This window comes from Sturnira hondurensis, unplaced genomic scaffold (assembly GCF_014824575.4).
Source record: "Sturnira hondurensis isolate 20B ecotype Veracruz unplaced genomic scaffold, ASM1482457v3 Scaffold0008151, whole genome shotgun sequence".
Taxonomy (NCBI): domain Eukaryota; kingdom Metazoa; phylum Chordata; class Mammalia; order Chiroptera; family Phyllostomidae; genus Sturnira; species Sturnira hondurensis.
In genome coordinates, this window is record NW_028080782.1 from 653,827 (window position 1) to 681,447 (window position 27,621).

General features: G+C 50.7%; 1 protein-coding gene and 1 non-coding gene across 2 annotated transcripts in view; one reads left to right on the forward strand and one right to left on the reverse strand.

Moving 5' to 3' along the window:
• Positions 1 to 27,621, forward strand: part of LOC118992228 (zinc finger protein 569-like) — a 159,532-nt gene that overhangs the window by 109,207 nt on the left and 22,704 nt on the right. The window contains exons 5-6 of the mRNA XM_037053928.1: positions 22,501 to 22,627; positions 24,388 to 26,029. Of these exons, the coding sequence (XP_036909823.1) occupies positions 22,501 to 22,627; positions 24,388 to 26,029 (1,769 nt within the window). The remainder of the gene's footprint in view (positions 1 to 22,500; positions 22,628 to 24,387; positions 26,030 to 27,621) is intronic.
• LOC118992232 (small nucleolar RNA SNORA38) lies at positions 3,347 to 3,477 on the reverse strand. The gene has a single exon (XR_005067602.1). It is a non-coding gene; the product is annotated as a small nucleolar RNA SNORA38 (small nucleolar RNA).

The following is a 27,621-nucleotide window of genomic DNA, read 5'->3' on the forward strand; positions in this document are numbered from 1 at the left end:
CGGTGCCAGACTTGACAGTGCGGGCCACGAGTAGACGCAAGAGAAGTCCTGCCCAGACGGGTCATAGGAATGTCGGCACTGGGGACAGGCCACGCCATGCCCACCATTTGATTCCCCAGCATGCCCAGGGCCAAGTGGAGAGCAAGCCCCCTACAGGTGTAGTATCTGGGATGTGGCCAGGGGCACTGTGGCTGCAGACTGAGCTGGAGTGAACTGTCCTGTGAGCTTGGACAAGGCATTTAGTGTCTCTGGGACTCCTTCTTGTCAACACTGAAGTGGAGGAGTGGGAGGAGGAAGGAAGAGGGGGAGGTGGGCTCCATGGGGACATTGTCACTTTGTCACACACGCCTGGATGTAGTCCAGAGATCGGGATGCTACCGTCTGTGTGTTTCCTTGTTTTCCCCACGTAGTGTCCCTGCAACGCCAGCTGGAAGGCCCCAAGCTCATGAGCTATAGAGTTACCAGGTGGTTCACGAGAAGGAAAAATATTTTTTTCAGGATTAGGAACTAACAGTAGTTACTTCAGATACCAAAGTTTCTCATAGTGGGCTGTTAAAAAATTTTTTTAATAAAACTTTGAAGTAAGTGACACCAACATTGTTTTAAACAGTGGCCAGGTACAAAAGATTCAGGGACTGGTAGTCCTGTCCAAATGAGTGTTAACAGTTCGGGGGCAGGATCACAAATACCCCACAGGAACCCCAGGAACCGAGCAAGCCTGTCCCAGGCCATGTGTCTGCGCAGCCCCAGATTCCTGGCTTGGGAATGGTCACACCGTGTCTCAAGCCTGTTATCAGAACAGGTTCCCCTGAGGTTGGCTGGTCTCCTATGATGATGAAGAAATACTATCACAATATTTCTATAATGGACAGAAGTTAATTATATCTGTGCATCTCCCCACCACAAATACCCACACACACCCCCAGCAGCATCGGGATGTTCAGTGGATTCTCATCTCTGTCCCCCGGATGCTCATTTCCCCAGTAAACGTCGCCCACGGCACGAAATCTCTTCAGGGGAATTTCCCTTTGGCCCAAGGTCCTTTAAAGAGCTGCCCAGCAGGGGGTGTGACCTCACTGGTGATCACCTGCTTTCCACAGGGGCTGCGAGGTGCTGAGAAGGGGAGAAGGAGGGGCATTTGTCCACTGCTGACTTCCATGTGGTGCAGGGAGGGTCATTTGACTGTGACAGGTATGTGTGTCAGGGGGTTGTGAGTTGGGTCAAGAGGGATCTAAGTTGTTTTCTTTCCTGCGTAGTGTTGGGGAGAGGCTGTTTGAAGACATAAGAAGGTGGATATGACACGTGAGACCTATGTGTCACATGAAGAAACTCTGCATCCTCTGGTAAGCGGGAATCTCTAGAGACAAGATGGTTTGGGTGAACAGCAATTGACTCAACAAGCGTCTGAGTGCCTCCTCTGGGCCAGGCAGCGTTCCAGGCGCGGGGAGTCCCCCAGTGAGTGAACCAGACCCTCATGTCATGGAGCCCAATACCCCTCTCTTTTTTAAAATTCTTATTCAAGTACAGTTTTCTGTTTTATATTCCCAGCCCTGCCCCCCCGCAGTGCTCCCCACCTCCCTCCCATTTCCGCCCCCCACCTTAATTATTGTCCATGTATCCTTTATACTTGTTCATGTGAGTCCCTCCCCTTTTCCCCTATGATTCTCTCCCCTCTCCCCTCTGGACCCTGTCAGCCTGTTCTGTATTTGAGTGTCTTTGGTCATATTTTGCTTGCTTGTTTGTTTTGTTGTTTAGATTCCTGTTAAAGGTGAGATCATATGATATTTGTCTTTCACCGCCTGGCTTATTTCGCTCAGCATAATGCTTTCCAGTTCCATCCATGATGTTGCAAAGGGTAGTAGTTCCTTCTTCCTTTCTGCGGCATAGAATTCCATTGTGTGAATGTACCATAGTTTTTTGATCCAGTCATTAACCGATGGGCATCTAGGTTGCTTCCAACTCTTGACTATTGTGAATTGTGCTGCTATGAACATCGGGGTGCATAGGTTCTTTTGGACTGGTATTTCAGGGTTCTTAGGATATACTCCTAATAGTGGAATTGCTGGGTCAAGAGGCACGTTCATTTTTAGTTTTCTTAGAAAGTTCCATACGGTTTTCCATAGTGGTTGTACCAGTCTGCAATCCCACCCACAGTGAACTAGGGTCCCCTTTTCCCCATACCCTCTCCAGCACTTGTTGTTTGTTTCACCAGTTTATGACTGGTGTTAAGTGGTATCTCATTGTGGTTTTAATTTGCATCTCTCTGATAGCTAGTGATATCGAGCATCTTTTCATGTGTCTCTGGATCCTCTGTATGTCCTCCTTGGAGAAGTGTCTGTTCAAGTCCTTTGCCCACTTTTTAATTGGGCTGCTCGTCTTCTTTGAGTGGAGTTGAGTGAGTTCTCCATACCACTCTTTTCTGAGTGAGATCAGAGGTGATGAGGGAGAAAGTGAATGGCAGGGCTGTTTCCGCTGCGGCAGTCGGGGGGGGCTCTCTCAGATGGTGACACTGGAGCACAGCCCCCGTCAGAGAGGCGACAGCTGTGTAGGTACTGGGGGCAGGACAGTGTCCTCTCAGTCCAGGGCTCAGTAGACCCGTGCTTGCAAGAGAAAACATTGGCAGCCCCCAAGGATTTGTCCTTAGAAAGTTTGATAAATATATTCCATCCCTCTGGGTAAGACACGGTGAGGAATTGCGGAAGATGCTCTGACATACAGCATTAAATAAAAAACAATTGACCGTAGTATCTACTACTATGCATTCTTCTTTGTGTTTTTTTCTTTTTGAAAAGTACAATTTCAGTGAAGTTTATTACATGGTATCATACAAAAGTATAAGACATTCAGGACAGTAAAAAAGTAGAAGGCTTACGTCTTTTAATATTATTTTGCCTTTAAAATGGCATTTTAATTTCATGGGGGCAAAAACTAGTGAATGAGATATCTACTGTCTTTTTTTAATCCTTTCCTGAGGATATGTTTATTAATTTTAGAGGAAGGGAGAAAGAGAGAAATCAATGTGAGAAACATCGATCATTTGCCCTCCATATGCTTCTCAACTGGGAATGGAACTCACTACCTGGGTGTATACCCTGACCAGGATCAAACTTGAAACTTTTTGGTGTATGCCATGACATTCCCAGCAACTGAGCCACCTGCATGGGCCGAGATCTACCCTCTTAACACAATTTTAAGTGTGTAAGATGGTTCCATTAATTAGAGGACAATGATGTATAGCAGCAAATCTCTAGGACTCTTCACCTGCATAATTGAGACTTTACATTCATTGATTGTTAAGTTAAATCTTTTCAGGTGGATACTGCTTTTTTCCTCTCCTCCCACCACCCCGTGTGCTATATTTGCTCTTCAGCTTACAGGGAGCAAGCTGCCCACAGTTCTCTCCAAGTCCACGTTTCTTGGCCTCCAGTTCTTAGGTGTCCAGAGACAGGGAGCCACCAACCTCTCTGTGTTGGAGGGTGTCATTTGTTTTTGGAAGGTATGTCTATATACTTTTACATGTGACTCTAGCAATACATACACATAGCAGTAGAACCAGTACTTCTACTTTTGTACAAGATGTTCCTCTGTCGAGATGCTTCTGTGAGCGTCAGTGAAGGGCTGCTGCCTGGGCCCCGGGCCCCTGCCCGCTCCTGCGCATCCCGAAAGGGTGGGATCAGTACTTCGACTGCCTGCCACTTGTGTGTGCTTGCTAACTCGCTGACGTGGTCCAGTGTGCTCACCCACCCGACCTGACACTGGGACCCTCCTGGTGGCTCGGTGGGTGGGAGCGCCATCCCCGTGGGCTAAGGCGGGGGTTGGATCCCCAGTCAGGGCACTTACAAGAATCAAGCGATGCCTGCACGAATGAGTGCGAAAACAAATCCACGTCTCTGCTGTTTCTCTAAAATCAGTTAATAAAAATAAATACATGTCACTTGATTTGTAAAGAATCTGCGTTTAGAAAGTTAGCCCCATGAGTCAGAGGACAGAAGCCCTGTGGGAGGCGGTGGGGAAAAAGCAGGTACTTCTCTGACTGGGCCTGGCCCCTCTGCCCCTTCTGGGTTGCACCCAAACAGCCAAGTGGCTGGGTGCTCCCGGGTTTGAGGCAGTTCGGTGAGTCTTTCTCATTTCAATTCCCCTTTCATCCTGCAGAACATACTGAAGAACTTTCAGTAGTAATGAACAGAAAGGTCACCAAGAGCTGATGGCCTGGGGAAATCCTTACAGTTTTTCTTTCTTTCTTTTTTTAAAAAATACTTATTTATTTTTAGAGAGGGGAAGGGAGGAAGAAAGAGGGAGCGAAAAATTGATGTGTGGTTTCCTCTCACATGCCTCCAAATGGAGACCTGGCCTGCAACCCAGACATGTTCCCTGACTGGGAATCGAACTGGCGACCCTTTGGTTCACAGTCCAGCACTCACTCCACTGAGCCACGCCAGCCAGGGTTACAGTTCCACTTACATACTGAATTTGGGCCTCTCCACCTGGGTCTCTCGATCTTAAGTGATCTTTTTGCAAATGACCTACATGTCTGTTAGTTGTGGGTGGGATCACAATAACTACAAACATCTGTTACAGGGGAGAGACCCCAGTCTGGCCCCCCTCCCACACTGAGCTTGGTCCTCAGTTCTCACTTGCAAAAGCCGAATTCAAAGGAGTGCAAACACGTACACTGGAAATGAAATAACAAGTTTGTTTAGGAGAAACATATAGCACAAAGCTGCAAGCAAGCCCCCTGGAGAGTGTGAATGCCCTACATATAGAGAAAATAAAGTAACTTTATTAGTACATTTGTTGGTAAATTTGTTCTGTACGCTTCAGTGCAGGCTACAAGTAAGCATTCAGCCAGTCTGAGTGTGCCACTATTGGGGTTCAGGTGTTACATACTTCAGTTTCTAGGTTCCCCTCTGCCAGCTTCTAAACCTTGGGAATGATGTACAGATACAAAGGCTTTTTCTTTCTCAGCTAGAAAAGGCTATTTGTCTTAGTGAAATTGCCATGGAGGTTCCCTTTCCCAGCACACAGAGTCGCAAGGACCCCCCTCTTCCTGGGCTGTTTGTGCCTGTGACATTGGAAAGCCTGACAGTCTTAGCGGGCCGGGGTGGGGACTGCTGAATCAACGGTGGGATGTGTCCTTCTGCCCCTCCCTGCCTCAGATTTCTAACTGTCCTACCTGGCATTCCTGCTCGAGCACTGGAACCCAAATATTTGGGGACTTTGGGGTCACACCTGCTGAGACTGCTTCCTGCTCTAAAGGCACATGGGTACTTCTGTGGGCTCCATTCCGTGCTAACTGTTAGAGAAGGTGGAGGGAAGTGCCTGCACTTCAGTCCGTGATAGAGGTCCTGAGCCTGGGAGTCCAGAGGTTAATGGTCATTGTTGTGTCCCGGATAAAGTTGACAGGTTAGTGGAGCGGAAGACCTGGGACTCAGCCTGACGAGGGGTAGATCCAATAGGGATAGAGAAGTCCCTTTCCGGGGGAGGAGCCTGAGCATATGGACAGGCTGGGAGAAAGAGTGCTAGGGATGTGAGAAAGGCAATTCTATGAAGGCCTAGTTGTGTTATTTGTCTGTACCAGGTTTTTTTGTCTCTTGAAGAGGTTCTCGATGGGTTCACACACGTAGGTCTCAGGCTGTGGTTCCTGTGGGGACTTAGAGGACACAGGTTGAATGCGAGGTAGGTGGACCTAGGGGCTGTTCCTGTGAGCTTTGCTGTAGCTGGGTGTTGAGCAGGACCTGAAGTGGGCCCTTTCATTTGGGTCGTAGCTGAGACTTAGAATCGTTGTTTTTCTAGGTTTTTTAAATAGGCTGTGTCCCCTGGTTTGACTTGTCAGTGTTGGTGGACTTAAGATTGTTTCTATATTCCCGTAATGCCTTTTGTATTTGTCCAAGATTAATGGTGGAAGGCAGTTGAGTGTACTACATGTTTATAGCTCAGGTCCCCTGTGAGGGAATAGATAAGTATGTCATTTACATGTTTGATTACTCGGCTATCCCCTCAGTCGATGGGTCCCTTCAGTCCTCTGCGGATGCTTGCCTCAGTGACAGAGGGCTGTCCCTAAATCCCTGAGGGAGGTCAGCCCTGCTCAGCTGTGTCTCACGTCTCTGTGAATCTCTCTCCTTAAAGGAAGAGAGCAAGTCCTGGGTATAGGCTTTTCTGCTACCGCTAGGATGATGCCGGGTTGCAAGGAGTGGTGTCCAGAGGAGGAATTAAGGACCGAGTAGGTGGCCCCGGCACTCAAAAGAAAGCTACTGTCCTATCTGCCACATCCCTGTACGCCGCGGGCTCCAGTCCCGTAATGGTGGCCTCCTCAGGTGGGGCTGGCTGGGACGGGTGGCTTTAGTCCCGAGTTACTATTTGCAAGGCAGTCGAGGTACAGCAAGGCCTTCGAGTGAGCTGCTCCCACGGGACGGACTGCACGGCGCTTACCCACCTGGCTTGAAACTGGGCCCTGCTGTGGCCCAGCTGGGGAAGAACTGCCCGGGTTGCGGTTTCAGTCTCCGCCAGCGCGCGTACAAGGAAAAAACAAGTCCTTCAATGAGTGGAACAAAAAAAATCAGTGTCTCCGTCTCTCTCAAATTAATTGATTAATTAATTGAAATGTAAAGTAGATTCTTCTCCTTGTGGGGTGATCTTTACTTACGGGGGTTTTCACTTGTTGCCACACAGCGAACAACAGATCCATGGGGTGGTCTCGCCCCACAGGGATTCCTTGATCGTGGGCGACTCAGCTGGGCTGACCATGGGCCGCACCCAGACAACAGGACTCGATTCAGCTCAGTTTATTTTCAGTGTAAAGAGTTGCCCACATTAAGTCACTGGATTATTTTACATTTACAAGCACCACACTTTATTCATTTAATCCTTCAAGAAGAACATCATAGACTATCTGGTTGCCCTGGTTGGTGGGCTCAGTGGACTAAGCATCGGCCTGCACACTGAAAAGTTCTCCGGTTCGATTCCCCATTAGGGTACATGCCTGGATGGTGGGCCACGCCCACAGTTGGCGGCGTGCAAGAGGCAACCAACTGATGTTTCTCTCACACATCAATGCTTCTCTGCTTGTTCTCTCTCCTTTACCCTCTCTCTAAAGTAAATAAAATATATATTTCTAAAAATCTGTTATGTGCCAAGAATACTCCTAAGAGGTGGAGACTCAGAGGTGTATTGTAAAAATACATTCCCCCATCATCCACGGACATGGACAACTGTGGGGACCGTCTGTGGGAAGCGGCGGCAGGGGGGGGTGCTGTGGGGAGGGGCCAAAGCAGGAATAATTGTGACAACTGTAATAGCATAAACAGTTTTCTAAAAATTAGCCCTGGCTGGTGTAGCTCAGTGGATTAAGCGAGGGCTGTAAACCAAAGGGTCGCCAGTTTGATTCCCAGTCAGGGCACATGCCTGGGTTGTGGGCCAGGTCCCCGGTGGGGGCCACATGAAAGGCAACCACACACTGATGTTTCCCTACCTCTCTTTCTCCCTCCCTTTCCCTCGTTCTAAAAATAAATAAATAAAATCTTCTTAAAAATTAAAAAATTAAAAAGAAACAATCCCCAGAGCCACCGCAGCTCTTGTATTGCAGTGCACATTCCACGCAGGCTCCCAGGAAGAGTGGTGTGGTGAGGAGACACACCGCTTATGGGAGGGTTGGGGGTGGCCAGGGGTGGGGGGAGGTCTCTTATGTCCTTGTCATCTTCCAGGATCCTAGTTAGCCACAAGGGGTGAGTGTTCGGGCCTCTGGGCAGTACCTGTGGAGGCAGATCCGTCTTTGGAGAAGCGGTGGGTGCAGGCCGGAAGGCCTTCTGTAGCCTGGAGCGAGGCATCCACTGAGACAGGGAGTGTGGTGAGGACGGCCTGGGAAGTTCCTTCCCAGCGAAAGGTTGGGTTCCTCCTGCGTCTGCGGGTGTCCTTAGCAGGACCCAGTGCCTTGGTTCTGGGAGGGTGGGGGCTGGGATGCCTTCTGCTGGTTTAGGGAGATCCTTGTTGGCCTGTTCCCGCAGGAGCTGCCTCCTTAGGGCAAGAGTCGGGAGGTAGTCTCCGAGTGGGGAGTGGGAATTTGGAAAGTAACAAGCAGGAAGGGCCTGCTGTACCTAAGTTCAAAGGGGCTGAGGGAAGGGGGCACGCATGGAGTGGCCCGGGTTCCGGTGAGTGCTTAGGGGAGAATGTGGGGTTTTCGCCGGGTGTTTAGTGTGTGATTTGAGATACAAAGATAGGGCCATTATCAGGTTGTGTGGCGGCAGGGAACCCAAAGCGGGAAACAGTCCAGTAGGATGTGGGTTACCTGAGCTGCCTTTTCCGAGGTGGTACGGAGGGCTTCTACCCACCCTGAGAAGTCGGGAGACTTACTCATATGCTCCCCACACACTGAAGTCAATTTGCCAGCTCTGTCCAGGAACCTGTGCCCTAGAATGAGGGAGGAGGTCCAGTCCCTCTTCGGGGGCGATGCCTGGCTGCGCACATTGTGCTGCTGGCGGTGCTCTGCCGCGTGGAGGCCGGGTGAGGGCAGGTGACCAAAGGGGTGAGGAAGTTTACCAGTGGCCTAAATCCTACTTGGAACTGTTCCAGGGTTTGTTCCTTCTGTGTACTAGGGAGTAGTAGCCATCTCCCAGATGTGAGCCAAGCCTCTTCCCACACGCCCCCCCCCCCGCCCCCCCGGGTTAGTGACTGGCTTTCTTCACTTGTGTACTGAGGAATACCAGAGGGGATGGCCAAGACCTGACACTCCGGGGGCTCTGTGGCTGCAGCTCCCTCGGCCTGTCGGTCAGCTTCTTCATTTCCTAGCGCGGTGTCTGAGGATGGGCCTCGATGGCCCCGGCAGTGGATGACTGCCGTTCGGGAGACCTCTTGTGCCTTTTGTAAGAATTTGGACATCAGGTCAGCATTTGTGATGGGGGATCTCTAGGTCACGAGACACCTCTCTGCCCAGGTTGCTGCATGTGAGTGTGCCGGAGTCCAGCCTCGGCAGGGTTCAGGGTCCCCCAAGGATGGACGGCGCAGGCGACGAATGAAGAGTCAGACGCCCGGTTCGATGCTGGAGAACAGCCAGCCTCTGTGGGTCTGACCGAACTCTCCGAGTTTGATTTAGGCTTTATTTTTGTAGAGATTGATACATAACATTAAAGGAGCAGGTGCATGGCACGAAGTTATGTTAAACAAAGGTTATTTTGACCAGGAGAGTCATTCATCAGACAGAGCTAGTTGTGTGAATAGAGCTTTTGATGTCCTGCTTTTCTTATCTAATTCTACTTGATACATATTTTTGTCCAAGGTTGAGGAGGGGCTGTTACTCTGTCAACTTTTAGATAATCAGGGGCTACTTTATTAAGGGGAACTTTGTTTTCTGGCCAAGAAATTATTTTGTATAACTTCATTGGAATTATGCGGATCATTGACCTTGAAATGCAGCTGTCTAAAAATCCTACCACCTACTAATCACAAAGACAAACAGGCAGGGAGAGATAGACAGGAAGTCCAGCCACAGTTGCCTCTGCTGTGCAAATGCATCTCATCGTCCCGACTGTGTCCAGGGACGGCTGTGGGTCGGCTCCCGACACGAGTGTGGGATGTGGTAGACACAGTGGGAATCAGTGTAAATATTTGTTTTGTGTGGGTGCCAGGGCTCGTAGTAATGTGGTAAGTTCAGCCCATCAGGATGAGGTTTTGGAGTGAAAGCTCTGGATTCTATGCCCTGGGTGGGAGAGACATGTCCTGCCTTTCTTTTTCCACTGGTGACAAAACAGCTGCCTCCAATGAACCAGGTGTTGTCGGGTTGGGTAGGGGTTTTCAGAGATGCGGGAAAAGGGGTCAGGCAAGGGGAGGACTGGCCGGGTTGACTGGTGCATCTCGCGACTGTTACGTGGGGGGCGTGCAGTAGGGCAAGGAAGTTTGCTGGAGTCGGGCGGGGTGGGGTGTTTCAGCCTGATGCATATTAGATCAGAAGTGGCACCAGGAGAATACAGGTATTGTTGAGAGCAGGTCAGCTGTTGTGCCTTCAGGGTGACGGCAGCCGCTGCAGCCAAGTGTCAGGCAAGTGGGCCACCCTCGGCTGGGCCCTCGTTGTCTGGATGACCAGGTTAGGGTCTCTAGGTCCGAGCCTGACTTCTGTCCTGAGACCTAGAGCAATGCCATGTGTTTGGTCTGCTGTGTACAGGTGAAGGGTTCGTTGAGGTCAGGGAGGACCAGGGCAGGGGCTCTGGTGAGAGCCTCCTCTCGCGCCTGGAAGGGGCATTTAATGGACCTCCCAAGCAGTAGCGGCTCCTGTTGGGGTCCTTTTACTGCCTCATATAATGGCCTGGCCAGAATGCTGAAGCCTGGGATCCAGTTCCTAAAGTATGCAGCCCAGCCCAGGAAGGAGAGGTCTGGCTTAGTAGTAGGGATTGGCAGTGAGGCTATTGGTGTTCGTCTCTCTGGCGTCATGCCCTTCTCCGACGGTGTTAGGGTAACACCTAGGTAGGTGACTGATGTCTGGGATATGTGAGCCTCTTGGGCTCTGTGCCAATCCCTACTGCTTTTGATATTCTGGTTTTCCTCGAAAATTTAGTTTAGTGGTGTTTTGTTGAGTCTGGTAAGGATGTGCTACATAGTAGGAGGTCATCTCCGTACTGCAGGGAGAGTGGAGGGGTAGAGATCAATGTTGCGCAGGTCACAGGCTCGTGCCTGTGCAGACAGCTGGGTGCTGGCTTGGAACCCGTGGGGGAGGACGGTCCACGTTAACTGTTGGGAGTGACGTGTGTCTCGGTCTGTCCAGGTGACAGCAAATAGGTCTTGGAAGTCAGGATGTAAGGGGATGGTAAAGAAGCATCCTTGAAGTCTAGGACAGAGCAGTGGGTGGTGGAGGGCGGTATGAGGGAGAGCATAGTGTGCGGTGCAGGGCTACTGGATGCATACAAATTACAGCCAGGCTAATGATTCGTAGGTCTTGGACGAAGCGGCAAGTCCCATTAGATTTTTTTTAACTGTTAAAACTGGGGTGTTATATGGGGACTAGTCCGTTGTAGAAGTCCTGCCTGCAAGAGGCAAGTAATTGTGGGCTTAAGTCCTCATAGTGCTTCGAAGGCTATTGCGTATTGGGACTTGGCTGGGTTCTGGGTCGGATCCCTTCCGTGTATACTTGTTACAGAACCCTGCCCCCACCCCAGCCCCTGGGGGGGGGTCTTGTTTTTCTATGGTTCTTTTTGCCCAAGGCCGATTAGAACTGTGGCTCTCAAAGCCAGGGTTTGATAAAAAAGGAACTATTTATTCAAAAGTTATACAGGTTCAGAAGAATGGCTGAATGTTGCTGTTAAATCCCAAAGTCCCTTTAAAATACCCACAAACACACACACAAAGCTGCCTCCCCTTGCCAAGCCAAGCCCGGCAGGGTACCGTACCTCAGGAAATGAGATGGAAGTCCATCGCTGGGCCAGGCTCCGGTCCTTAATCCCAAACCGCATGGCACCTCCTCAGGGCGGCCGCAGGAGTACCGCATTCTTTCAAACCACGTGGCCAGGAGAGCGAGCTCCACACAGCTGCCACATCTTGCTTTCCTGCTTTCTCAGCCACGTGGCCGAGAGTGCCCCCTCTCCACCCCCAAACCACACGGTAAAAAGCTCCCGCGTGGCCGCCATGCCTGGGTGTAAATCCTGGTGCGCCCCCCCCCCCCCCGACCCCGTTTCCAGCTCCTCCCACACTGNTCCGGTCCTTAATCCCAAACCGCATGGCACCTCCTCAGGGCGGCCGCAGGAGTACCGCATTCTTTCAAACCACGTGGCCAGGAGAGCCAGCTCCACACAGCTGCCACGTCTTGCTTTCCTGCTTTCTCAGCCACGTGGCCGAGAGTGCCCCCCTCCACCCCCAAACCACACGGTAAAAAGCTCCCGCGTGGCCGCCGTGCCTGGGTGTAAATCCTGGTGCGCCCCCCCCCACCACGACCCCGTTTCCAGCTCCTCCCACACTGGGTTACAGTAGCCTGGTGTCTTCTGCCTTTCTCGCTGCCATTGTCAGTCCTGGAGGGCGTGTCCCCATGACACAGGAGCGGCCTCCAAGCTGCTCTCCCAGGCACAGGAAGCCCCTCTGACTGCTTGGCATCACGGGTTAGAGTCACGCCCATCTCCCCAGCTCCGAGTGCAGGCACAACTTTGAACATTACTGAAGCACTGGCCAAGTTCTGCAGATATGCGATGTAGCTCTCAGTGGGCTTCCTCTAGCCCCCTCAGCCCTCCAGTAGTAGCTATGGGGGTTTTCTCCATTTGGGGGGAACTCTAGCTCAGCACCCTGTTTCATAACGACTGGTTCATGGTGGCTGGCAATGACTGGGGTTCGGTGTTCCATACCTCCGGATTAACACAGTGGCGGGGGAGTGGGCTAGGGGTGCGTCTGTTAGAGAGAGAAGGAAAATGCCCTGCAAGTTTTGTTTTAAGATTTTATTTATTTATCTTTAGAGGGGAAGGGAAAGAGAGAGGGAGGGAAACATCAGTGTATGGTTGCCTCTTGTGTGCCCCCTGCTGAGAACTGGCCTGCAACCCAGGCATGTGCCCTGACTGGGAATCGAACCTCGATCCTTTGGTTCGCAGGCCTGCACTCAATCCACTGAGCTACACCAGCCAGGGCTACCCTGCAAGTTTTGAGGAGAAGGAATGAGTCTTTGGGCCTTAAGCCTGGTGAGAATGTCTCTTCCAAGAACTGGTGTAGGGCAGCATGGGAGAACCAGGAATTAATGAGCAGATAAGTGGTCTGCTAGAGAACAGGGTAGGAGAGGGGTAGCTAATGGCTGTGAGGGTACGCCATCCACTCCTACTATTGAGACGGAATGGGTTGGAGGAATGGGGAATGGGTTGTTGGCCCAGAGTATTCGTGGAGAGCAGAGTATGTGCCCCTCATGTTGATGAGAAAAGACATTGGCTTACCTGCTCCTGATAGACTTACCCAAGGTTCCATCCTTGTGATTACAGTGGGGCCATGTGTGGTTCTCAGGCATGGTCAGTCTTCTGCCGCTAACCCCAGATGGTCCAGGAGTTCAAAACCAGAGGTCCAATCAGAGTGGATAACCGATACTCCCCTGACTTGAGAGGCCTGGGGGGCAGTCGGACTTCCAGTGGCCCTCTAGTTTGCACAGCGGACGTGTCTGGGTTTTCCACACTCAAAACAAGTCCCCAGAAGGGTTTTTCAATTTTGCCTGGGGAAATCTGGAGTCAATCTTTTTAATGCTGAGGCATGTAGCTGGTTATGGGACTTGGCCTTAGTTTCCTCCCTTTGTCTTTCCTGGTGAGCCCTAAAAGCTAGATTACCAAGCTCACTCTGGCTAGTTTGAGGGCCTGCCTCTAATTTGGGGGGCTTTTGGCATATGTCTGGAGCCGATTTATGCATAAAAATGCATAGGAAGGAGTAAGGCACCACCTGGGGAGCCTGGGTTCAGATTAGTAAAACGCTGGAAGACTTCCTGGATAGTCTAACAAGAAAGGTGGTGGGCCCTGCTGGTACCGCTCAGTGGATTGAGTGCCAGCCTGTGAATCAAAGGGTCACTGCTTCGATTCCCAACCAGGGCACATGCCTGGGTTGTGGGCCAGGTCCCCAGTAGCGGGTGTGTGAAAAGCAATCACACATTGATGTTTCCCTCTCTTTCTTCCTCCCTTCCCCTCTCTCTAAAAATAAATTATCTTTTTTTTTTTAAAGCACAAGATCCGTACATAGGGGAATAAGGGAGGGGTTAGTCTCCTGTTCTTCTGGACTGTTGCCTCAGGGTTTAAGAATGTGAGTCAGGACAACAGGGCCCAGGCTGTTCCCAGGTGTGGAAAGGTCAGTCTGACCACCAGCCACTGTGGCTGGAGCCAGATCGTCTATTGTGCAAGACGGGAGTTCCCATTAAGTCAAGAGCTATCAAGCGGGTCGGGGTAACTGGTCATGAGCAGTCAGACTGGACGGAGAAGCTGGCCTGACCCTCTCACCCTACCCCAGGGAAGAGGGCAGCAGGAGGAAGTGAGAATTGCACTGAGTAGGCAGGCGCAATGCCAGCAAGATGAATGGGTAGGGGAAAGCCCTCCTACCCTCTTCGGACAGTTGATTGGGGCTGGGACCAGGGAAGAGGGACACGTGGACCGCAGAGGTCAGAACGGAGGGAGGCCGGGACGAGGTGCTGGAAGGGAAAACTGGCCTGTCAGTCTAGCCTGGGCGAGGAAACGATTGGCTCGTGGGTAGAATTCCTCAGCACGCACGGATTTTGGGAGTTAATTGAGCATTTAGACCGTCCCACACCTGAAAGTAATATAAACCCAGGGTAAGGAAGGGCCTTTCTTTCGCCACTCTGATGAACGTACTGCCTGGTGACTCGGCAGGACCTCGAGGCCCTGGAAGTGGCCTGGCTAAAGTCGGGGACTGCAGGTTGTAGGCGGGAACCTGAAACCGGACAGTGACCAGGAGCGAGCTGAGCTGCCCCGGTGACTGCTCAGGGGCACCTGCGGGTCTCAAGAGATGGTACTTTGAATGGGAGCTGGAGTTCTGGGCGTTGCCTTCTGTTCTGGTCTAGGATGGCTGGGTTTGGGTGTTCGGGAGGGGCTGGGCTTTGAGCATCTGAATGAAAACCCTCCTTCCCTTCTCACCAGCCTCTGCCTCTAGAGCTTGCCTACTGGGGCGACGGGCCGCGGAACCGCCCCTGGGGTTCTGTAACAGTAACGTGCCCTGGGAAAGAGCTGGCACGTAACGCGAAGGGCCGGTACTTCTTTTCTGGTTACAACCCTTCGTAGTCTTGCGTCTCCACACGTCTTACAAATCTTATCTAAGTCAGCGGGACTACCGGGACTTCGGGGTGGACGCGGGAGGGGCTACAGCCTCTTCTCCGGCCTCCACCCACGCCCTGCCTCTTCTGCGATTTCCCTCTCATTCCCCCCCCCTCCTTTCCAGCTGGCTCTGCTCCCCACCCCCGATCCCTATCTCCCAACACTTCTCTGGCCCCTCCCCCTGCCTGGCCCCCAGTCTCTCGCCGACCTCACTCAGCCCTGGCCCCCAACGTGCTGTCGTTTTCCTCTCGCTCCCTGCTGCGCTGGGCTCCCTTCTACCTGAAGCGCCCGGTCCCCCAGGAAGCCAGCTTTCTCGATCCAGGTGCCCCGAGGTTTCTGAGGGATAGAGCCGCGGCCCGCCTTTTAGAGTCCGGTCCTGTCAGCGTCACTGGCTCAGAGGGGAGTGTGAGCTGAGGGGGAGGCGGTGGGCGGGTGGCGCGCGGGCTTCTGGGAAGTGTAGTTGCACGGTCCGCGCAGGCGCACTGTGATCGGGGTGTCTGGGGGCGGCCCTTCGCTGTCCTGAGGTAGCCCGGTGAGTCCGGAAGTTGACCTGGCAGGGCGTGAGGTGACGCGAGTAGGCGCGGATCCCGGCCGAGTCTTGCAGGCGCGGGCGAGGCCCGTGGCAGTGTGAGTGTGTGTGAGGGGGTGTTGCGCCGTGACTGTGTCTCTGTGTTTGTCCCCNGCCTGTTTTCTAGTGGGTGCGTCTGTCCTGTCTGTATCGTGGGCCAGGCCTCGACCTGGTCTCTCACTGTGCCTTTCTCTTGCTCCTCTGCACACAGTCTGCCCGTCCCCCGGTCAGCATGGGCACTGGAAGGATGGCCACCCAGCCGTTGACCATGAAGGCCCTGGTGAGTCATGACACCCTCTTGCACCACCTTCCGTAGGGGCAGGCTTCTGCGCAGAGATGACTCTCACCCACGGCCCTCTACCCTGCCCCCCAGCGCCCATGGCCCTCTTCACGCCTGGGATTGTGTCCACCCTGAACTGGGAGAGTACTGTCCTGACACTGGCGTTTTTCTCCCACAGGAGACAGCTCATGAGTATCTGTCCTACCCTGGGGACTCTCAGGAGACACCAGTGGGCACCTGGGAAGTAGCGATTTAAACATATTCTGTGAAGTGTGACAGAGGCCCTGAGCAGGACGTGCTGGGCAAGGGGCCTTCAGAAGTGGGCAGGCAGCACCGAATGTCCAGGGAACTGGAGGGGCATGGGAGGAGGATGCCTGTTGGGAGGGACCGGTGAATGTCCCTGGCTGTGGCCTTGATTTTATGGTGTTTTAGTGGGTGGCTACTAGTGGTATTTTTCTCTAAATTTCCTTCTGTGGAAGAAATACCTTAGGGATATATACACGCAGATGTAGCTCAGTTGGTTACAGGATCATCTTGATATGCCAAGGTTGTGGGTTCCGTCTCTGGTCAGGGCATATGAGGAAGCAACCAATGAATTCATCAATAAGTGGGACAACACCTGTTTCTTTCTCTGTCTCTCAATCAATATATATAAAAAGATGTATTATATATTATGTATTATGTATGTACAGAAAATGGCTGTCACTGTCATGCTGGCAGTTACTGGGTGCTTATTCAAATGGTGTAAACTAACCTTACAGTAGCCCTGGCTGGTGTGATTCAGTGGATTGAATGCCGGCCTGGGAACCAAAGGGTCGCTGGTTTGATTCCCAACCAGGGCACATGCCTGGGTTGTGGGCCAGGTCCCCAGTAGGGGGCGTGTGAGAGGCAACCACACATTGATGTTTCTCTCCCTCTTTCCCTTCCTCGTTTTCTAAAAATAAATAAAGTCTTAAAAAAGAATAAATTAACCTTATTGTAGATGACAACTGATGTAATGTGATGTTTTTCTGAGGAGCATCGTTTGTGGTATTAGTGAGGCTTCTTTGGTGGAAAATGTTTATTTGCCATTTATGTGGGTGGGCAAATTATTTATCCCATGCTTTGCTGATCCTCAGGAATCTTAGTATTCTTTAAGTTTGTGGGGTTTTTTTAGATTTTATTTATTTATTTTTAGAGAGAAAGGAATGAAGGGAGAGAGAGGGAGAGAAACATCAATGTATTAGGGGACCAATCAGTTGCCTCCCATATGTGCCCCAAGTGGGGACCACACACTCAACCTTTGGTTGTACAGAACAAAACTCCAACCAGCTGAGTCACCTGGCCAGAGCCAGACATTTCTTATCAATGGAATCACACAACACATGGTTTGTGTGTCTGGCTGCTTCCCCTGACCATCATGTTCCCCGATTTCATGGCTGTATGCTATTCCACTGTACAGATAGACCCTGTGTGTCTGCATTTATGTGGTGGTGTACATTGGGTTTTTTCCACTTTTTAGTTGTTACTAGCATTGTGGCTGTGCATGTTGATGTACAGTTTTGTCTTTGAACTTCTCATTTCTCTAGGGTGTAGGAGCGGAAATTAACAGGCCCTTTGAGAACAGTATATTTAACCACTTAGGGAATGATCTGACTTTTCCAACATGGCTGCACTATGATGTTTCCACTGTTACCTTCTCTGTGATCATTGCCTTGGTTTCTTTTTTTTTTCCCATTCAACCTTATTTATTTATTCATTTATTTATTTTATTTAATTTTTATTTTTTTAATGTATTTTACTGATTATACCATTATAGTTGTTCTTCTATTCCCCCCTTCATTCCCCTCCACCCTGCACACCCCCTCCCCCACTATTCCCCCCTTTAGTTCATAACCACGTGTCTCAAGTTCATTAGATTCTATATTTCCCCTATTATTCTTGCCCTCCCCTATCTATTTTCTACCTCTGTCTATGCTATTTTCTGTACCTTCTCCCCACTCCCCTGTTGCTAACCCTCCATGTGTTCTTCATTTCTATGGTTCCGCTCCTGATCTAGCTGTCCTCTTGGTTTGCTTTTGTTTTAGGTGTGGTTGTTAATAACTGTGAGTTTGCTGTCCTTTCACTGTTCATATTTTTCATCTTCTTTTTCTTAGGTAAGTCCCTTTAACATTTCATATAATAAGGGCTTGGTGATGATGAACTCCTTGAATTTAATCTTATCTGAGAAGATAAGATGCACTTTATCTGTCCTTCCATTCTAAATGAAAACTTTGCTGGATAAAGCAGTCTTGGCTGTAGGTCTTTGGATTTCATGACTTGGAATACTTCTTTCCAGCCCCTTCTTGCCTGTAAGATCTCCTTTGAGAAATCCGCTGACAGTCTGATGGAAACTCCTTTGTAGGTGACTGTCTCCTTATCTCTTGCTGCTTCTAGGATTCTCTCCTTCATTTTAATCTTGGCTAATGTAATTATGATGTGCCTTGGTGTGTTCCTTCTTGGGTCCAACTTCTTTGGGACTCTCTGAGTTTCCTGGATTTCCTGGAAGTCTATTTCCTTTGCCAGACTGGGGAAGTTCTCCTTTATTATTTGTTCAAATAAGTTTTCCACTCGTGGCTGTTTCTTTTCCCCTTCTGGTACCCCTATAATTTGGATGTTGGAACATTTAAAGATGTCCTGGAGGTTCCTAAGCCTCTCCTCATTTTTTTGAATTCTTGTTTCTTTATTCTTTTCTGGTTGGATGTTTCGTTCTTCCTTTGGTCCACTCCATTGAGTGGAGCTCAGTTGAGCTCAAATGAGCCCCAGTTTCCTTTCCATCACTGTTGGTTTCCTGTGCATTTCCCTTCATTTCAATTAGTTTAGCCTTCATATGCTCCTCTAATTTGTGACTATAATCACCGAGTTCTGTGAGCATCCTGATGACCAGTGTTTTGAACTGTGCATCTGATAGGGTGGCTATTTCTTTGTCGCTTAGAGTTATCGGCTCTGGGGCTTTGAGTTCTTCTTGAGCCATATTTTGGACTGTTTGTGCCTGTTACGTATGAGGAGCGGAGCCCTAGGTGTTCACCAGGGCAGGACAACTTAGTCGCTGGGTTGTGATGCTGTATGTGGGGGCGGGGCCAAAGGAAATCAATGGCGGTCCCCTCTGCCTCCTCCTGCCACCTGGGCCACGCAGTCTGTCTCACTGCGCTTGAGTGTGTGACCGCGCTCAGCCTGCCCTGCACCCTCACTGGGTCCTCGATGCTACCCCAGCTGCCTGCAAGCCTGGGTCGCCTGGGTCGCGGGATCCTTCCTGCTTGACCCTGCTCTGCTGCTGGCTCCGCCCCTCTTATCAGTCCCGTTGAATGGTTCGTTGTTGTCAGACTTTTGTATAGTTCAGTTTTCTGTTCTTTGGCTGCGTCTTTGTTTACTAAACCTTTGTTGTATTCAAACTTGGTTGTGGGAGAAGGCACAGTGTTTCCACCTACGCCTCAGTCTTGGTGGAAGTCTCCTGGTTTCCTCCTTTACCATCATCGTTTAGAGTTTCCTCATTGGTTGTCATTTTTGTGTGGTTGGGGTTTAGGGGTTCAGTTTCTTTTTCTTGATCTCTTTTAGTGTAATTACATTCTGATTTTTCTAAAAGTAGAGCCTGCCCTGGTTTGGTGCTCCGTTGGTGGTAACATTGTCCTGTTATCACCAAAATGTTGAGGATTCCATGCCTGGTCGTGGCACCTGCGTGAGGCAGACAAATCATAATCAAAACAAATCACCTCTCTCTCCGACCCTGTCTTCCTCTCCCTCTAAAATCAGCAAAGATGTCCTGGGGTGAGGATTTAAATAAAAATGGAGCCTGATTTCCGATATGAGGAACTGGGTGAGGTTTTTCTGTGGGGAAGTGGTTTGTGCCATTAGACAAGAACCCAATACAGATGGAGCCCCAGAAGGCATGGCTTCATACACGTGTCCACAGAGCACTCAGAGGGCTCTGGTGGACTTGGAGGGAAGCCCCATTTCCAGGGGAATCTCCCGACCCTTGTGAGACGGCATCCTGCGTCTCAACTCCACACCCTTGCTGTTCTGTGTGGACTCCAGACATCCGGGACCTTCTCCGGGTTTCAGCCTGTCCCAGCCTGGGCTGGGTGCGTGGAGCCTGCTCAGTAACAGTTTCATTGAGTGAGTTCATTCAGGCAGGCACTTAGGGAAGATTTTAGGAAGTTATATTTAAAGAATTAAAATGAATTAACTACAACAATAACGCGGGACTGGAGGAACCTTTGGGAGGTAATAAAGTAAAAGATACATTTTTCATTCTCACCAGTAACTTTATTGATCTGGATATTTGGAGTGTGTCGGCCGTCTCCCACTATTGGTTTCTAGTGGGGAGAGGCCAGGGCGCTGCTAAACATCCTCCAGCACCTAAGGCAGCCCCACGGCAAAGAATCATGTGGGCAAAATGTCCGTAGTACCAAGGACTTCACAAATCACTTTTGATACATTTGATCAATCTCGACACCTTCTTCATACAGTGCAGGAATCTTCTTTTGCATTTCAGTCGCATTTTTACTTTTCTTGAAATAATAAGGCATAATACACCAGAAATGTTGCAGTTTCTTCCATCTTCACTTTTAAAATGGTTGCACAAAAATTCACTAATTTTGAAAAGTTTTTATAAAATGCATGCTGTTAATGCACACTGATATGACAGCTGTCACAATATAATCTAACACACTTATTTTGAATGAAGATAGACAACTAAGTACTACTAGAGCTAACATATGGAACAAATGTAATGGACTTTTTGGCCAATACAGTACTTCAAAGTTTATCAAATTTTATACCTCTACAGTGTGCAGCTTGTAGTATACCAATCATACCTTAATAAAGTGGTTTTTTTAAAAAAATATTTATTTATTTATCTTTAGAGGGGATGGGAAGGAGAGAGGAAGAGACACATCAATGTATGGTTGCTTCTCATGCATCCCCTGCTGGGAACTGACCTGCAACTCAGGCATGTGCCCTGACTGGGAATTGAACTGCGATCATCTGGTTCACAGGCCCGCACTCATAAAGTGGTTTCTTAAAAAGGCATTATTGCCCTGGCCACGTGGTACAGATGTTGAGAGCATCTTCCTGTGCAGTGAAAGGTTGCGGGTTCGATTCTTGGTTCAGGGCATGTTCAGGATTCAGTTGATTAATGTTTCCCACATCGATGTTTCACTGTCTCCCTCCTTCTCTCCCTCAAATCAATAAACATACACAAAAGAATTTAAAAAGAAATAAATTTTTTTCTGTTCCAAAGAATGAATGGAGCAAAGAATAAAATAATAATATAATATAAAATAAGTATTAAAGATAAGAAACATATAGAAAAGATATATGAAACATCCTATTAATTACATGAAAAGAGCAGTAATTGACATTTCCGAGATCTTCCCGCAGCCACACCACACCGTGGAATCACAGATGCGTGACCTCATTTAACCTCATAGCAGCTACAGAGGGAGGCGTTGTTACTAGGAGGTCCACTGAACTAGGGCTCAGAACATTTAAGACAGTTGTCTGAGGAAACACAGCTGAGGGGGTCGGGGACAGAGGCAGAATTTCATTGCAGGCTCCCAAGCCCAGACTGTGAACCACTGACCACCCTCATACTGCCCCGTCATCACATGGTTGTGGTCCCAAGTGAGGCCAAGGTGAGCCCAGAGTCCCTGGCGGGCACTCGGAGCACAGAGGGATTGGCCCACAGGTGAGGCCCCCTCTAGGAGAGGGTGCGCCGTGGTTCATGGTCTACAACAGGTATGATACTCTGCTCAAGTGCGGGGCTGCCCTCACAGAGCACCGGAGACAGGGGGGCTTGAACAGCAGGAATCGGTTTTCCCACGGTTCTGGGGGGTGGGAGTTGGAGTTCAGGCCTCAGCAGGGCACTGCCCCCTCTGAAGGGACCAGGGAAGGGCCTAGTCCCAGCATCACTCCCAGCTTCTGCTGGTCCAGGGACTTGTGGCACCATAACCCCGTCCTCACGTGACATGTTCCTGCATGCATGTCACTGTGTCCAAACTTCCCCTTTTTGTAAGGATATGAGTCCTGTGACCTTAGGGTCTATCCTTCTCCAGGGTGACCTCATCTTAACTCAGTACACCTGCCATGACCCTGTGCCCAATCAGGTCCCATCCTGAGGTGATAAGGGTCGGCACTTCAACACAGGAACTGAACACAAAACTGACTGGTAACGTGGCTTAGACTAAAACCTGGCTCCATAGAATCACCTATGAATGACAGGTGTCCTTGCTGCTCAGGTGATGTATTGTCATGTCTGCTCATCGTCCACCACGTGCTGAGCCATGTTCATTTCCTGCACAGGGTAATGGCATCGGTGTCCCCAGTGCTCAGTCTGCCATATGAGCTCCAGGCTTTGACCCACCTGCCTCCACCTGGAATTTCTCCCCAAAGACCCAACCATAGACCACACCTTCCAGCTTCCCAGATGCCCCCTGGAGTTGCTGCTGCTCAGACCTGTCACTGTGGCATTCACTAGATTGCAGTCCCGTTATGGGGCTTCTGTCTGACAGGTGTGAGGTGATGTCTCATTGTGGGTTTAGTTTGCATCTCTGATGATTAGTGATATTGAGCATTTTTTCATATGTCTATGGGCCGTCTGTATGTCCTCTTTGGAGAAGTGTCTATTCAGGCCCTTTGTCCATTGTATAAGTGGATTGTTTCTGTTTCTGGTGGGCAGCCCCATGGTTTATTTGTCCCTCTGAGAACCGTCCAGTGACTTAGGCACCGAGGACTCTGAGTGGTCAGGCCCTTCAGAGCTCCGCACCTTGTTGACACCACGTCAGGGCATCCTGTGTGCCTTCCTGATCCTCTTGGTCCTTCTGGCCGTGTGTCTCAACCTCTGTGAGGAGGGCCCTGTGGTGACGGGTGTGCACTTCCTCTCACAGGGGTCGGTGACATTCAGGGATGTGATCGTGGACTTCACCCAGGAGGAGTGGCGGCAGCTGAAGCCTGCGCAGAAGGACCTGTACAGGGAGGTGATGATGGAGACCTACTGGAACCTGGTCTCGCTGGGTAAGGGGGCAGCTTCACCACGTTACTCACCATCTGCCTGTCACTTCAGGGTGGCACAGTAACAGGAAAGGTGGACAAATCTCATTCAGTAGAACATTCAAATTACATGAAGCTACAACTTAACTTGATTGGTGATGAGGTGGGGAAGGGTTTACTGCATGCATAACAGTCAGAGGATTATAAATATATAAGATCTCTTAGGAATAAATGAGAAAAAGGCCAAATGAATGATAGAGAGATGGACCTAGCTTATCAGCGTGCAATTCACAGATGGAGTTACACCTTACAAAAGATTTATAAACCTTACTAATAGTCAAAGACATACTAACTGAGTCACAGAAATACAGTTCTTGCCCACGATGTACACAGAGGTAAAAGAGAATACCCTGCCTGGCCCAGTGTGGCTCATGTGGTCGGGGTGTCGTCCCGAACACCGAAGGGTTGTCAGTTTGATCCCCAGACAGGTACTACGGGAAGCAACAGTCCATGTTCCTCTCTCTCATCGGTGTTTCTCTCTTGCTCTGTCTCCTCACGTCTTCCTCTTCACCTACCTCCTCCCTTGCTAAGTATATCCTGGATGTGGTATAAAAAAAGAGTAGCAACATCCTGTATTATGAGGGTGCAGGGAAAGGGACTCTTCCTTTCAGGAGCATGAATTTGGGACAACTCATTTTGGAAGACATTTGGGGGTTTTCAAACGACTCCATTTCTAGAATATGAGAAACATCGATGGATTGCCAATTGCATGGCCCCAACTGGGGACCTGGCCCACAACCAGGCATGTGCCCCAACAGGGAATTGAACGTGCAGCCTTTTACTGGTGCTCAGTAGGCCTCAGATTATTCCTCAGCAGAGCTCAGAGGGGGAGTGTCTTAGCTGGGGCAGTTATTTAGGAGGGGCCAGCATGGAGGAGAAACACAGATCTGGCCTCCTAATACTCAGGGTAGGGGTCTCAAACTCAGACGTTATGGGGTTAGTAGAGGCTTAAATGTGGGAAGGGGAATAACTGTTTACCAATCCCACTTTATTTCTTACTGCAAGGAGAGAGGGCTCCATGTGGGTAGATCATCACTTTATTAAGTAAATTTTTCTGTAAGATTTCACACTTTAAATGTTGGGGGAACCCTCATGTCTGTATGCAGAGTCCAGAATTTGGGGCAGTCCCCTAGGTGGAAAGAGTGATTGAGGATCCCATGGGACACACTCAGGCGAGGACTGGAGCAGCTGTGGTCAGCGTGGAGGAACGAGTGGGCAAAGAGGAGGGGAGTCGGCAGCCAGAGCCAGGATGCCCCTGAACGTCACAGGAAGGCGGGAGCCGGGCTGGCTTGTGAGAACAGTCAGCACACCCCCCTGAGAGTCCGCTCTTACTGTTTGTAATTACAGTCGATGGTCTGAGAAGCACAGCTGGCTGGGGGCGTGCAGGGTGAGGCCTGGAAGTGAGGAGCCAGATGCAATGAACCCTCACTGGATTCGTGGGGGCCTTTGATCTGCTCCTCCAAGCCCGCCTTCCTCCTCTTTCTCTCCAAGGGTCTTTCTGCCCAGCTCTGAGCTCCCTGGCCACCTTTGCACCCACTTCCAAGGGGACCTTTCTTGGTCTGTGCTCACCTCCCTACAACATATTGTCTCAGCCCACTGCTTCTTTTCGCCTCTGTCCCCCGACAGTTTGTCCCCTGCTCTCAGCCTGTGCCTTGTGTCTTGGGAAGATCATCTGTCTAGTGGTTAACTCCATGCGTGTCCTCATCTCTTCCCCCTCCCCTCAGACTTGGAGACTAGACCTGACACAAAGGAATCAGACCCACAGGAGGAGGATTGGGAAGACAGACCATCCATTGCTGTGGCGGCCGAAAGACCTATGAGGAATGGTGACGGGGACTGTGCCTGTGAAGGAGCAGGGTCACAGAATGTCTGGGTGGGATGGGAACAGGGCAGCCCAAGAACCTGTGGGGGGCCACTGGAGAAGCCCCACGTGTTGGCCCCTGAATGTCAAGAATTTAAGGCATTTGTGCACCAAAGCCTCATGCCAGCCCCACCGAGATCTGAAAGACCAAGAGGACTGGGGACGCACCCATTCACCATGTGTGGAAAGGACTCAGGTACTTCAAGCCTCGATCCTCCCTCCAAACTCAGCTCAGAGAAGATGTCCAACAATTGCAGGGACTGTGGCAAGACTTTCAGCTGTAGCTCATCCCTGAAGGAGCAGCAACAAACCCACAGCAGGGGGAAGCCCTTCTCCCGCACCACGTGTGGGAAGCAGTTTACCTCTGCGCAGCCCTATGTCACTCTCCACCAGTGCGTGCACACTGAGGAGAAGCCGTACAAGTGTGGGGAGTGCAGCAAGGCCTTCAGGGAAAATAAGAGCCTCATAGTGCATCAAAGAATGCACACTGGGGAGAAGCCGTATGTGTGCCGGGACTGTGGCAAGGCCTTCAGGCGGAACAGTAGCCTCGTAGTGCATCAGAGAATGCACACCGGGGAGAAGCCGTACAAGTGCTGGGATTGTGGAAAGGCCTTCAGGGAAAGCAGGGGCCTCATAGTGCATCAGAGGACGCACACCGGGGAGAAGCCTTATGCGTGCGGGAAGTGCGGCAAGGCCTTCAGCTACTATAGGAGCTACATAGTGCATCAGAAGACACACACAGGGGAGAAGCCTTACGTGTGCGGTGTGTGCAGCAAGGCCTTCAGGGAGAACAGGGGCCTCACGGTGCATCAGAGGACGCACACTGGGGAGAAGCCTTATGTGTGCAGTGTGTGCGGTAAGGCCTTCAGGGACAACAAGAGCCTCATAGTACATCACTGGACACACACTGGGGAGAAGCCTTATGTGTGCGGGGAATGCGGCAAGGCCTTCAGCGAGAACAGGATCCTCATCGTGCATCAGAGGACACACACCGGGGAGAAGCCATATGTGTGCGGGGAATGCGGCAAGGCCTTCAGCCAGAAGGTGCACGTCATGCAGCACCAGAGGACACACACCACGGAGAAGCCATACGCATGCTGGGACTGTGGCAGCGCCTTCAGGCAGAAGAGGAGTCTCATCGCGCACCAGAGGACACACACCGGGGAGAAGCCATATGCGTGCGGGGACTGCGGCAAGGCCTTCACCCGGAACAAGGACCTCATTGTGCACCAAAGGACGCACACCACGGAGAAGCGGTACGCCTGCGGAGTCTGTGGAAAGGCCTTCAGCAAGAATTGGAACCTCAGCCTACACCAGAGGACACACACCGGGGAGAAGCCGTACGTGTGCCAGGACTGTGGCAAGGCCTTCAGCCAGAAGAGTAGCCTCAAAATGCATCACAGGACACACACCGGGGAGAAGCCTTACACATGTGGCCAGTGTGGCAAGGCCTTCAGGCAGTCCTCCTCTTTCAAGAAGCACAGGCGTGTGCACACTGGCGAGTAGTACTGTCAGAGTTCCATCTGCCAGAAGAGCTTCATGGCATGTCTTCCCTTCAGGAGCACCGGAACGACCACACATCAGGGAAGCCCTGTAAGTGCACGCAGTGTGGCAAGGCCGAGGTCAGGAACATCTTCCTCCCCGTCCACCAGAGAATCCACCTGAGAGACAAGCCCTACGCATATGGCAAGTATGGGAACGCCAACAAGAACTTCAACCTCACGCTACACCAGAGGAGGATGCACACTTCGTAGAGGGGCAGGAATTCTCAGAATCCACACGCTACTAGAAGGTCCTGAGGCCACGGGCAAGTGTGAGACTTACATTTGGAGCCCATGGGTAGCACACAAGAGAAGTCCTGCCCACACAGCTCACAGAAATGTGGGCCTTGGGGACAGGCCACGCCATGCTCACCATTTACTTCTACAGCATGTGCATGGCCGTATGGAAAGCAAGCTCCCTACAGGTCTCGTGTCTGGGAGCGTGGCCAGGGGCACTGTGGCTGCAGACTGGGCTGGGGTGGACTGTCCTGTGAGCTTGGACAAGGCATTTAGTCTCAGGGTTTCCATCTCCTCCATAGTAGAGATGGAGGATTAGGAGAAAGTGGAGGATTAGGAGGAGGAAGGATCGGGGAGGTGGGCTCCATGGGACATTGCCACTTTGACACATGATTCGGTTGAGTCCAGAGATCAGGCTGTCCCCATCTGTGTGTGTGTTTTCCCCACACCTAGTCCTGTTTCCCTGCAACACCAACTGCAGTGCCTCCCACTCTAGCTGTAGAAGATACCAGGTGGTTCATGAGAAAAAAATGGGGGGGGAGGCAGGGATTACAAAATAACAGTAGTTGCTTCATATATGAAGTTTCTCTTAAGTGATCTACTAAAAATTCTTTGCAAATAAAGCTTTTAATTAAGTGAGACCTACGTCATTTTAAACAGTGTGCAGGTGCAAAAGATGCTGGGACTGGTTGTCCTGTCCAAATGAGTGTCAGCAATTGGGAGAGGGAGCACGAATACCCTACAGGATCCCCCAGAGCCCAGCAACCTGCCCCAATCCACCTGGACCTGGCTTGGGAAAGCTCACGTCCTATTGCCAGGACAGTTTTCCTTGGGGTTTGCTTGTCTCACGTGACCAGGGAGAAATCCTAGCGGGAAACCACAGCTGTCCATCCCCCACCACACACATACTCCCACCAGCAGCATCTGGAGATTCAGTGAGGTCTCATCTCTATCCCTGGATGTTCGTTTACCCAGTAAACACCCCCCATGGCATGACATTTTATTGGGGAGTGTTTTTTGGCCCAAGTTTCTTTGAAAGAGCTGCCTGGAAGGAAGTGTGTCCTTACAGGTGGTCATCTCTCAGGTACTCTGGAAAGGCGACATTCCCAGTTACTACACAGAAGACCAGTGTCCCTGCTCTCAGGCTGTGCCTTCTGGTGTCTTCAGAAGGTCCTCCCTCCCAGCTTTGTTAACTGCGTGGGTGTCCTCATCTCCTTCCCCCTCCCCTCAGACTTGGAGACTAGTCCTGATAGAGAAGAATCACGCCCACAGGAGGGTGTTTAGGAAGACCAGCCGTCCTTTGGTGTGGCAATGGAAGT